At 36.1% G+C, this 11,993-nt stretch overlaps 1 protein-coding gene across 1 annotated transcript; it reads right to left on the reverse strand.

Annotated features, from left to right (window-relative positions):
* Window positions 1-4,285: 4,285 nt before the first annotated feature.
* On the reverse strand, window positions 4,286-11,993 carry LOC113732283 (fimbrin-2-like). The gene is made up of 14 exons (XM_072080917.1): window positions 11,764-11,993; window positions 11,479-11,652; window positions 10,601-10,839; window positions 10,334-10,505; window positions 9,756-9,794; window positions 9,470-9,538; window positions 9,268-9,384; window positions 8,292-8,503; window positions 7,304-7,459; window positions 6,916-7,115; window positions 6,605-6,762; window positions 5,989-6,085; window positions 5,253-5,344; window positions 4,286-4,827 (listed from the first exon to the last, which is right to left on the reverse strand). Exons 1-14 carry the CDS (start codon window positions 11,848-11,850, stop codon window positions 4,645-4,647), a joined length of 1,995 nt encoding a protein of 664 aa, XP_071937018.1. The 5' UTR covers window positions 11,851-11,993; the 3' UTR covers window positions 4,286-4,644.

Genomic DNA, 11,993 nt, shown 5'->3' on the forward strand with positions numbered 1-11,993 from the left:
TGTCATCTTAACTATTACCAAGTGTTACAAAAAGGATGATCACGTGTTTGATCACAATTCTGGACTTATCCGAATATCAGTTAGATTAACTGAACAAAGCTGGTTGATCAATATACGCTTCTTACAAAGAGAAAACCGAAACAAGATGTTCAGACAGTATGATCAAAAGGTATCCACATGAAATGATCCAACAAAATTATGATTACGTACGAAAGCTAAACTTGATGAAACGTGAAGGTGAAGCATGATACATCAATCTTTTGGGGCTAAGCTATGAAACCTTATCTAATTCCTTATCCTTATTTTATGTGCAGGCTGACTTCTGATCACATCTCGTCAGCCATTCAAAGGGTTACAGCCTGCACCAGCAAAAAAATATCTCGTTCCTACTAAATTGAGTTATGTCTGTGCATGCATGCGTGTGTGCTTTTGCATAATTAAGCATCACCAATCAATCTATCTTGGCTAGTTGAGATTTCTTGTCCACCAGACAAAGGCGATATAGCTAGCAATTAGCTAGTGGTGTTAAATCCCCTCTCGGTTTGGTTGGTTTCTTCCTTGATAGGCTTAGATCAACTAACCCTTCGGTCAGTGCTCATCAGTTAGCCCAGTCTTTTGAGTTTGCCAAGCCTTGGAATTATATGCATTAGTCAGCTATCGTACTGAAACCAACAAGTGAAAAAAGCGATATAGGATATGGCAATGAATGTCTGTATAGAGTGCAATGAATTTAATTATATACACGTCTGTCTGTGAGTTACGTGTGTCTGTGTGTGTATATATCTATATATACCTATCTTTCTGTGTGTGTGTACTAGCTAGTAGTAGCAGTAGTTGTTGTACGTAGGACAATTTTTGTAGCTACTAAAAGCTTGAAGGAGCTGGCAGTATACTCTTTGACAAAGGAATTTAATTAGACGCCTATACATGGGAGATAAATAGTGGAGTATATACCAGAAGAAACGCACGCGAGATCTTCAGTGCCACTTTTATATTTATGCCAAGTGTCCTATTTATTTAATTTGTCATGTGTTATTTATTTAAATTTCTTCGACCATCACGTGATAAGTGGGATTGGCTCTGGATTTGACACCGAATAATGGCATAGAGGATCCCAACCGGAAGAAACGAAGCCCAAACCTCATGATTATAGCTAGCTAGTTCCCTGATCAATCAAACCAATTAATGCTAGCCCTACATATACTCTATATATTTCACGTTCAATCCTTCTAGAATTTACTTCGTTTATTGGTATGATTGCATGGACGATATATACTCGATGGTAGAGCAAAAATTACCCAAGAAAGGACGAATGTTTGAAGGAGAAGATCTATCTATGGAAACGTAATGTTTAGTGCAACTGCCAGCATATATATACACATGTATCTTGCTGTAATCTTCATTCATGCTGAGTATATATCAAAATTATTCTGGATGAAATTGAAGAAATATATATACATATACATATATACATATGTGTGTGTGTGTGTAGCATAAATAAATTAAAAATTAAAAGAAAGAGACATGCAAATGGAAAACGCACGCTTGGCTGGATCCATTCTTGAAGAGGAATACTTCAATAGGAAAAGAGGAACATGGTAGGTCCAATTGGCAAGAGGATGACATACATGTCAAACATTTTAAAATAGGACTCCTTAACTAATCTCATAATTAGACAAGTATTTTCAGATAAGCAACCATCCACATGCTTGCATTAGGACCACTAAATTGCCCACTGACTCAGCAACAGGTGTAATAATCCCCATTAAACTGCTACTACTACTCCTCCATCCTCACTCACTCTTAATTTTCTCTCTCTCCTTTTCTTTTTGTTAAATAAAAAAAATTCAATTTAATTATGTTGTGAAACTGCATATAATTACTACACTCCGATGCCAAAAATATTCTCTTGGGGATTTTGCATAATAAAAGAAAGCGTTTTTTAAACAAAACAAAAAAAAAAAAAACACACGACACACGACACACGACACATGGTTGGTTAAGTTTCTAAATAAACGAGTATTGCGATTGAAAGGAATGTAGCTGTAGGCAAGCTAGAGAGCTTTGCGCAAGTGGAAGGAGATAAAGACCCCCGCTGATGATGAAGTCTAGTAATCATCAAGAAATGTGTTTTAGTGGCCGAGCCGAAGCACATCTTTGATTATGAGACCCGCCACTAGAAGAAGATTTTATAGGTCATAAAACTAAGAACGTTTTATCGCATCAAATGTCATGCTTTATGCTTTGGAATTCTGGTGCAACGTGACAAATCATCAGCATCTAACTACTGTCCATAAAGATATTTTTGCAGTCATTAATAGAACAAGAAGAAGGATTTTTCAACAATTTTTCTCTTTTTTAATTTTCTTTCGTAGTAATTTGGTAGGTTGTGTTACATAATATTATTATTATTCCAAAAAAGAAAAGACAAGGGGGCTGTGGATTAGCTAGCTAGCTGGGTTAATAATTTATCTAAAAGCCTACGAGCAGGAGGATTCCTAGCTAGCTATCTCCTCTTTTTTCAATTAGTAACGGATATTCTAATCCATTGAATTATTGTTGTCCTTGTGGTTAAATAGATTGAAGATGAAAATTTTGCTTGAATAAGAAATTCTCAATTCCGCCGCAGCTTTTAATTTCCTTTGCCAGAACCAATAAAAATAAGGAAGGATTGAACATCTGTCAGCAGTAGTTGCAACTTTCAGTCGCTCTCCCTCACTAAGTTTGTCCCATCCTATTGGGAGAATTAGTGGTGTGGTGGAAAAGACCCTCGAGTCAGTGTCGTCATACCAACAAGAAAAAATTTGCCAGTGCAGATCCCGCAATATGCTCGCCATTGCACAAGTGTTAAAACCGAGAACTAAGATAAATTGTGTGACAGCCAATCAATCTACCATGAAAATTCGAGAGACAAATGAAAACGAAAATAATTGAGGACTTTTTTTGGCCCCCCTTTAAGCACGACAATTTGCACGTAGCATGCTAGTACCTACGAACTGTTACTACTTACTGCTTTCAAGTAACAAACAGTTCACAAAAACCAGGGCAATGGAAGCATAATGAGTGTGTTTGGATTGTAAGTTATTTGAAATATTTTTACTGTAGCACTTTTTGTGATGTGATGTATGTGAGATAAAAAGGTAATTGAAAAGATAAAAAGGTGTATTGGAAATTGTAATGGTGATGTCAGCAAATATATTTGGCCAAATAATTGGCTGTCCAAACACACTCATTATTATTCTTCGTTCATAACCTTGGGAAATACACAGGTGCAAGAAAGATTCCGAATTTAAGGATATCAAGCACTCAAATCCACTATGCGCCGCCACGCTTGCTGAAAGTTTGCGCGTTCGGACTGGCATCTAGCAATCTGAAGCTCTGTGCCCCGGTCACTTTTCAAGGCGATTCTGGCATCCAACACCCAATAATATTAATTATATGTGCGGTATGATATTTACATTCCAAACTAATCTTGTTGAACTTCACCTTTCTTCACATGAACAAATGTTAAAATGGAGTCGTAGGTACTATTCTTAGAGCGCAAATATCACTTGCACTTTAGAACCCGTTTGGAATTGCTTCTTTTTTTTTTTTTGAAAAAAAAAATACTTTTAACGGGTAAAAACTTTTTTAAAATGTGTGGTTAGCATAATTCTTTAAAATTTAGGAGAAGTACTCTTGGCTCCCGAAATCACTTTTAGCACAAGTTCAAAATTAACTTTGTCAAAACAACTTTTATGCTTCAAAAAATTAAAAAAAAAATTTTAACCTTTTTATGATAAATTTTGAACTAAATGAAAAGATAAATATGTTTCAAAATTCAAAACTATGCATTATCAAATGGAAAAATCACTTATGCAAGTATGGATCCAAACAATATGACTAAACACTCACTTGGTACTTTAATCAAAAGTCGAGGAAGCCTTTATCTAGTGATCAAGGTTAAGATTCCAGAAATTAGAAGTCCTAAATTCAAATCTCCCTGTCCCCCTCTCTGCCTCCTGAATCTCACCCTTTCCCTACTAGAAAAAATTAATCAAAAGTTCTAATGATTGAAGTGCCTTTTAATAAATTAACGCAATCTCAAATGAGCACTTGATCAAATAATATTTGTTATAGATCCTAGTCTTTTTTTTGGGGGGGGGGGGGGGGGGGGGGGTAATATGCAATAGCTTTTAGTCAATGCTACATAGAACAATTACATGACCGGTTACAGCAGGGAAAACCAAAAACATACATCCCACTAAGACAGGAGGTGACTCTGTGAGATTGTTACAACTTGAAATTACACGATAAGGCATTCCATTTTTGCCATACTTCTTTTTTCAAGTACAGAACTTCAATAGTGGTTTTGACAGAATTGGCAACAGGCAAAAATCAAGCACCAGCACGCTACAACTTTTAGCATATCTTCTTCTAGTACAAATACGTATTCCTATCTATTCACATGGGCATTTGCTTTTAGACACAGAACATCCATCCAATACACTGATTTGTGAAGGGTCGTCACCTTAAATTTGAAAATCTCTTTCTTTTTTTTCTTTTTTTTTGGTTTTTCCTTTTAGGGAGGTGGGGGATGGGGGCTTCAAAACCTCATATCAAAACAATGCAATAGCAACATAGAACTTTATGAAAAGAGCCGAATTATCTATTACTATTTTCATCTGCGGATGACTCAGAAGCCGTATCATCTGTTGCAGAATTTGAGGTTGTATCCAGAAGGCTTTCGCTATCAGATGATCCACATGATGTTTGGTCTTCTGTAGGTTGTTTCAAGTACCAATACATAATACTTGCCGTCAGTGTCAGGATCATCTTTTGGTTCACCTAAAAGAACATGTCATCGTATTATTAGTATTACTAAAAGATGTAAATTAACCATCAGCGAAAATTAAAAGAAGAAAGGACAATAATGTGATATGACTTATATCTAAGATATGCATGATACCAACGATGTTTAGCTTAAGTGAAGCATGATAACAAGCTGTGCATGTCTGTTTACGTGTTCTTAGTTGCGAAGCAGCCCCAATACGAAATTTCAGGATATCAGTTGCTACTTAGTCGACTCACGCTTAGATATCCTATATATTGTCAAGTAAAATGCTAAAAGGCATATGCTGGCACTTATTGGAGGAATGAATGTGACCTATTACTTTGCAGCTAAATGGAGAAAAATTGTTTAAAATAATAGTAAAGGGGAAAACTTGGACATTAGAAATAGAAATAAACACGAAAAGTAAATAAAAATTTACCTCTATTAAGTCTTCGGGAAGGAGAAATATAGAGCATCCCAGCTTCCTTGCAATGCTAATAATGTAGGTTGCGTTCATCCTTTTCTCCTCCTCTATATGGGCACATTTCACAGAAATTTGCAATGAGTAGTTATATCACAGTAGCTTTATAAACTCCAACGATTGAAATTGAAGAAAATGATAGCATAAACTCTGAACATGTAATGTACTTCTAACTAGCTAGTTAAGCTAACAACTCATATTGCTCTACTAAAAGGGACAAATCTCGAGAGCTTCGCTTCAATGTATCGAAAAACTAGCAGTAACAAGTTGGCAAAACTTCTTAAAAAATATAATCCTCATTAATGGAGACTACCATTAACCAGACTACCAGATTGCCAGTTTTTGCAAGACAAACTTCTATAATAATCTAAATGCTACAAACTATTACAGAAAAAAAAGGGGAAGAGGGAGAGAAAATAAAAGGAAGCTACAGGATCGGAATAGTGGCAGGTAAAACTTGCATTTGACTCCACATAACAACGTAAATATATCTACTTGTTCATTCTTTGTACTTTGACAGGCACAACTTTGTGTCAACTTCGGAAATTTAGTGCATTAGGCAACAGCTCACATTTCTTAACTAGACTCTGGTATTATTCGTCAAATAGAAGAGCTTGTATATTTAATTAGTTATAATCAGATGCAAACAAGCAGCAAGTGGATAACATCAAGAGAGATCTGAACCGAAATGTACCAGTTCCTCCTTTTGTAACAAGACTCCAATTAACAGCTCGAGGATTTACAGCACTAAGCAGCTCAAGGAAAAATGTGCCATCAGACAAACTCTTATCCTGCAAGTCAGACACAGTGATGACCTTATTAATTGAATTCAGCTAATCTCAACACAAGTTACAAAAATAATTGGCGCACACAAGTTTGTTTTGACTAAATAAAGAGCGTGCACGATCTATTCTAGACACAAGATTTTTCCTATCCAAGTCCAGACTAGTTCACAGCAAAAAATAGAACATTGCCTGGAGGTGGACCCACAAAAAATTAGAGGATTATTTGTCACAACACCATTTGTGCTTCTTATGCCAAAAAATTAGGCATAGCCACGTAATTTTCAAAAAAAAAAAAAAAAAAAAAAAGAAGAGAGAGAGAGAGAGAGGTGGACCCACAATTTTTTTTTTAAAAAAAGAAAATAATAATAATTATTATTATTATTATGTAGAAGCTCTAGGAAATATGCCTTTGTTCAGTAAATAAGTAAGAAAAAATCCTCAAGAAATCTTTAACAATTTAGTTTCCTACATTCGCATGTACCAAGCATCACAATTGCAGAAAGAAACAAACTATAGCAACGGTACCTTGAAACTGCACATACGACTGTTGCTTCCTGAATTTTTGACTTTGGTATTAGCCCACTCTAAAATATCAATATCCATTATTTCCTTTCCATGAGAATGGAATCTCAAGTTCTTCAGGAGCTGAAGCATGTTACATCGCATCAACTGCCAAAGGTAAGCTGAAATTGAAGTCCAAAACTGTTTTTAGAATAGATTAAATATTTTGGTAGTTAGTAAAACAAGAAGTGAACGGTTAAACTTCATCTAATGGAAGGACTTGTTTAACGTGTCGAAGACTAGTCCCCCAGAGGTAAGTGTGGAAAAGCACATACCAAGAATCAATTTCTTATTTCCTTGAACAATATCATTTCCGGCAATATTAACCAGCGAAAACTTCAATTGTTTCCCAATCTTGACAACTTGGTTACAGTTTTCAACTTTCCTGAATGGCATCTTGATTGGAGGTTTAGAAGCGATTTTCCAGTTAACAATACCCGGAGACACCTTGTCGAGCGCCTCTAGAAGTACCCATCTGCAGGCACAAGGAAGCTACAGAGAATGAGAAAATAGATAAACCCAAATCCCTGCAATAGTACGTGACCGCTACGTGATTTTGCAGATCCAAAGTAAAATGGCACTATTGAGGATAAACTTTTTCATCCCGTTGTGTTGACAAGTTTGTAAAGATCCAGCATATATACTGCTAGCAGGGTCACATACCCATCTCTGACATCTTCAAAAATGTTGTCTATGTATATTGAAGTTCCCAGACTATTTATCCAAAATCGAAATGCTTTCTCCTCTCTGGAGATTTGGGTGTCATCTGGCGATGATTCAAGAAAAGATATCTGTTTTGTTTGTGCAGAGAGACCATTCCTGCGAGCAGAATCATTACTTAGCAACTACAAAATTAACACTGACAGATTAAAAGCAAAGATAAAGGAAGGGAAAGCACAAATACCGTCCTAAAATGCATTATCTATCAAAGAATAATCAGACAACTTCAAATGGACAGTTTCATTTGGAAACAACCCAGAAATAGGTTGATCTGTCAACATATATATCTTTCAAAGCATTTGATCTTTAATCATTGTCATAGCTACAGGAATTCCTGGTTGATGATCCACGATGCCGGGTTCTAAATTCTTCAAAATTTTTCATTATGCTCAGGGGGTCGGCTCCTTAGCTAAAGCTCAGAAGGTTGGCTCCCATGAGATTCATAGCAGCACAACGTTAAATCTTTCTCTATAAACAAACCTTTCAAAGTTGTCATGCATTGCAACAAGTACATGTTTCAGCATTTGAAGCTTTAGTTGAGTATGAATCAGAATAACAATGACATAGTGCCACATTTCCAATTCTAGAGTCTATTCCCACACTCCCACTAGGGCAACTGGAGAGTGCGGCATTCTAAATTTTGAAGTAATTGGCTGGCCTGGTGCCAAAACATTATGGAGCAAAGGTACAGAATAAAAGATGTGACTAAGCTATAAGAAAAAAAGCACCGAAACTACACTAATCAACCCATGTTTTTACTTCAATACACCCTTTATAAAACCATGCTATTTACTGTTGACTTGGGTCATCATTTATGCTAAGGCAAAATACATCAACTTCATTTTAGTCAAGGTACTTGCTACAACCAAAAGAAAATTGGTATCTGCTAGCAAATTGGCAAGGACTCGTCATATTGGAAGTAACTCCTTACCTATGCTGGAAAATATGTGCCACGAAAGCAAGGTTAAGATTTGGAGATCCTTCCACGATATCTTTTGGTGTTATGTATCTCTTGCAGCCCATTCTTTCTGCATGTTCCAAAACAAGCTTTGCTCTTTGCAAAGGATCTTTTGTAGCTAATGTAGATGGACTACTATGCTCGGGAGCAAGAATGTTCAAGAGATAAGCATAAGCCTCAGCATCCTGTAGCCGAAGCAGATGAAAACCTCAAGTATCAGGCGCTATCCCACCATAAAACAAATACATGCATTTTCAAAGAAGTGAGAAACAACTAACAGGAGAAACTTTTCCTCATTATGACAGTTTTTCAAAAGGACTCTCTTTACCAAGTTCTTTTGACCAGATGTAAGACTGCTTAGATAAAAACAACGAAAATCAGCCAGCAAAAAGTTTGAAACTAGAGGCTTTTGCTAAAGGGGACATTTTAGTTCACAAGATGGCTGGATCAAATGGTCACAGCATGTTACCACCTTAAAAATTATATAGGCAGTTGAATCAAGCGTCTAACAAGACATGAAAAATGTTTCTCTTGCTGAAAAAGAACTAATCCAGCAACAACAACTACTTGTTGCGGAGGAACTTCCTTGTGCAATGTTTCAACATGGTATAACTAAAGCTTATGAAATTATGAGCCATTTCATGGATGCATTGTTTATTAAGAAGGTAGAAGAAGAGACTTCCATTTGCCTACCATGCAAACCAGAGTTGATGAAACCTAATGTGGAACTTGAAACTTGTGGCTTCTAGTTATTCTATACCGTGAATAAATGAAAGCCTAAGAGAGGTAAAAATTTTCTCAGTTTATACGCATGGTTGTGAAAAAGTTGAGTTATTCAATTGTTCAAAGAACTAGAGCATTTCAGGAGTATAATTTTCATTTGCATTCAAACTACAAAGCTTCAGTACACTGAAAGGCACTAAATTTGAATATTAGATAATGCATATACCTTTACATCAGAAGAGAAATTTGTGACTGTTTTCTTGTATCCTGCTTTTTTTAACTGAAAATTCATCCACCTAAGCAAGATTTTTTCAGGAGCAAGGCTCATCAACTCCTCAATGTCCTGGGCATTGCAAAAGATAAAGTGGATTGTATTATGGGAAGTAATTGATATTGTTGGAAACATAAACCTGGAGGAAGATCTTCACCTTACTATCATCAACCAATTCCACCAATTGAGGTGTTTTCTTTAAATTGAGATCCGCCAGTAGTTGTATCTAAAGCATAACAATTGCAGCATAAACTTTAGTATATTAAAAGACCACAAGAAGTTAAATTGATTTGATAACAACAGTGTCGAGGCTAAACATTAGAAGTTATAATAACCCCTAGGAGGATTATACATAGGAAGTCCTTTCATCAGAAGTAGAACATCAGGGTAAGAATCTTCTCAGCTAAAGATAATAAAATAACTATTTTCTGGACAGAACATACCTTTATAATCTGTGATATCAATCCAAGAACAAGATGCCTCTGCGATACAAAAATTTGATGTCAGTAAAGGTTATCCAGGAGGACATAAAAGAGAAATTAAACAAGAGGAAATAGAGTTTACAGAGTGAAGACAAATTTAAACAAGATCAGCCGTGGAATTATTTGATGGAGCATCACTTCGATCATAACTAAAGAAAATTTATTCAGGTGGCATTAAAAAATTGTTGAGGAAAGATATGCTAATACTAGCAATTTAGTCACGCATAAGATTCTAAGGCCAACCAAAATTGGAAGACTAGTCAAATATTTGTTGAATCAGAACCAGAAGCCTCAAAATGTTCCACAAGTTGTTCTGTAGTAAAAGTAAATTCTTCGCTTTCCAACCTCACAGTTTGAATGAGCTTAACAGAACCCCATTTGATGGAGAAAAATAACACCACTTTCCTAAACTAGGGAATGTCATATTTGTGCATGAAAAGTCCACACAAACTGGTTAAGTTGAGGAAGTTCATCTAGGCTTTAAATGCTTATTTATGATTTCACAACCATAATCAACCATTTGCTCAACATGTACTTACCCTTCCTTCAATAAAGTCTTCATTTCCTATATTGACTACAGTACATCCAATTGCCTTGGCAGAGTTGAGGCAAAGAGTATGATTCTCATTTCTTTCCCATGGATTGAGTAATCTCTTGGTATTTATTGCCCGCTCATCAATTGTTCCTGGCACTGCCACATTAATGAGCTTACTGCACAGGAGGATGAAAAGGAAGAGAATATATCACTATCCAGTTGACTGTATTCAACACATAGACTAGTAAAGCAAGCAACACACTACAATCACCAGATAAGAACTCCATCCTTGGCAATTTCAAACAGGTCATTAGTTGAAGGATCAATGGGGAGGTATTTCTTTATGAACTCATCCTCTGCAAGATAGTTATTAATGTGTGCCACGTAGGATGCCTTCTCGGATTCACTGATTGTGTGAAGCAAGGTAGAAGTGGGAGACTTGAGGAAAGCAGATGAAGTTTTTACACTTCCCATTCTTGCAGAGCCATGTGCTTGAAGTTTCAAATAGATCTGCCATGAATTTAAAACATCTCTCATGAGTCAAACCAAGTTAAAGATCAATGAACTCATCCTAGCAACTTTTGAAAATGAAAAAAAATGAATGAAAACTGGAATCAAATCAGAATTTTAACTGTCCTCAATTGAAAACACACAAAACATTAAACTGATGTGTAATCAGAGAATGTTAAAGAAATTTTGGTTTTTCGTCCCAGTAGCTTTACTCCAGAAGCATAATTTCGGCAAATTTGTTAGGATACATCAGTACGGATGCTTTTAGGAGACAAAGCTCAAAAAAGCTGAGGAAAAAAATTTATCAAGTCCAATAAAATTGGAAAATTAGATTTGAGTAACTCCCAAAACATTAAGCTCATTAATTTTCTGCATTCACGTTTTAAAGATGAAAGTGTCACGAGAATATCTATGTCTAAATAGCACATACAACGAGTTTCAATATCTAACTTTGCTCGAACTGAGATTCTTAAAGAGAAGACGTCAGTTCTCGAACTTGTTGTTTTTCATTTTTTGCATTATTTTACCTTTAAAATATAATTTGGAAATCCTCTTGGATTGCTCAACTGCCAACAGTAGTTTTGAGTACATAAATGAGTTCACTAGCATATAGGAGTATTCACAAGTAGAAAATCGTACCCGAAGGAACAGCTCGAAATCAACATCTTCATCCAAGTTCTGGTACGAATCTTGAAGAAATGCAGATCGTTCCTCTTCGGTAAGACTCTCTCCAACGTGTTTCAGTTTACACATTCTCGCCGGCAAGTCAGCCACCTTCAAAACTCCTCCATTTTCTCTTCTGATCGTCGAGAACTGCAAAAAAGAAAAAAAAATCAGAACACGGAGAATCGTAATCCGCATCATATCAACTGAAACTCAACTCTCAAACACCAATAATTTGTAGAACAAGTTTTAGACACTCACATGAGTTTTCAAGCTCCGAAGCTCCACCTGAGTGAACTGATTCTGCAGCCATGGATCCGACACCAACACGCCTACATAACCAGCCATTCTCTTGCGATTCAAACAGTGGATCTTTGTACTTTTCTTTTGTCCAACGGAAGTGAATTGATACTTTTGGTTTGTGTACTCTCTCTTTCTCTCACTAAAGAGGGAGTTAGTGAGGAAACAGAGGAAGAGGAGAAGGAAGAAGG

This window comes from Coffea arabica, chromosome 1c (genome assembly GCF_036785885.1).
Source record: "Coffea arabica cultivar ET-39 chromosome 1c, Coffea Arabica ET-39 HiFi, whole genome shotgun sequence".
Taxonomy (NCBI): domain Eukaryota; kingdom Viridiplantae; phylum Streptophyta; class Magnoliopsida; order Gentianales; family Rubiaceae; genus Coffea; species Coffea arabica.

Coding starts and splice junctions, on each gene's coding strand:
- LOC113732283 (XM_072080917.1), bottom strand. CDS start 11,850: ATGGCTGGTTATGTAGGCGTGTTGGTGTCGGATCCATGGCTGCAGAAT. Junction 7,460..8,291: donor GCACATATTTTCCAGCATAG/GTAAGGAGTTAC, acceptor TTCTGCTCGCAG/GAATGGTCTCTCTGCACAAA. Junction 5,345..5,988: donor TGTTACAAAAGGAGGAACTG/GTACATTTCGGT, acceptor GTGCCCATATAG/AGGAGGAGAAAAGGATGAAC.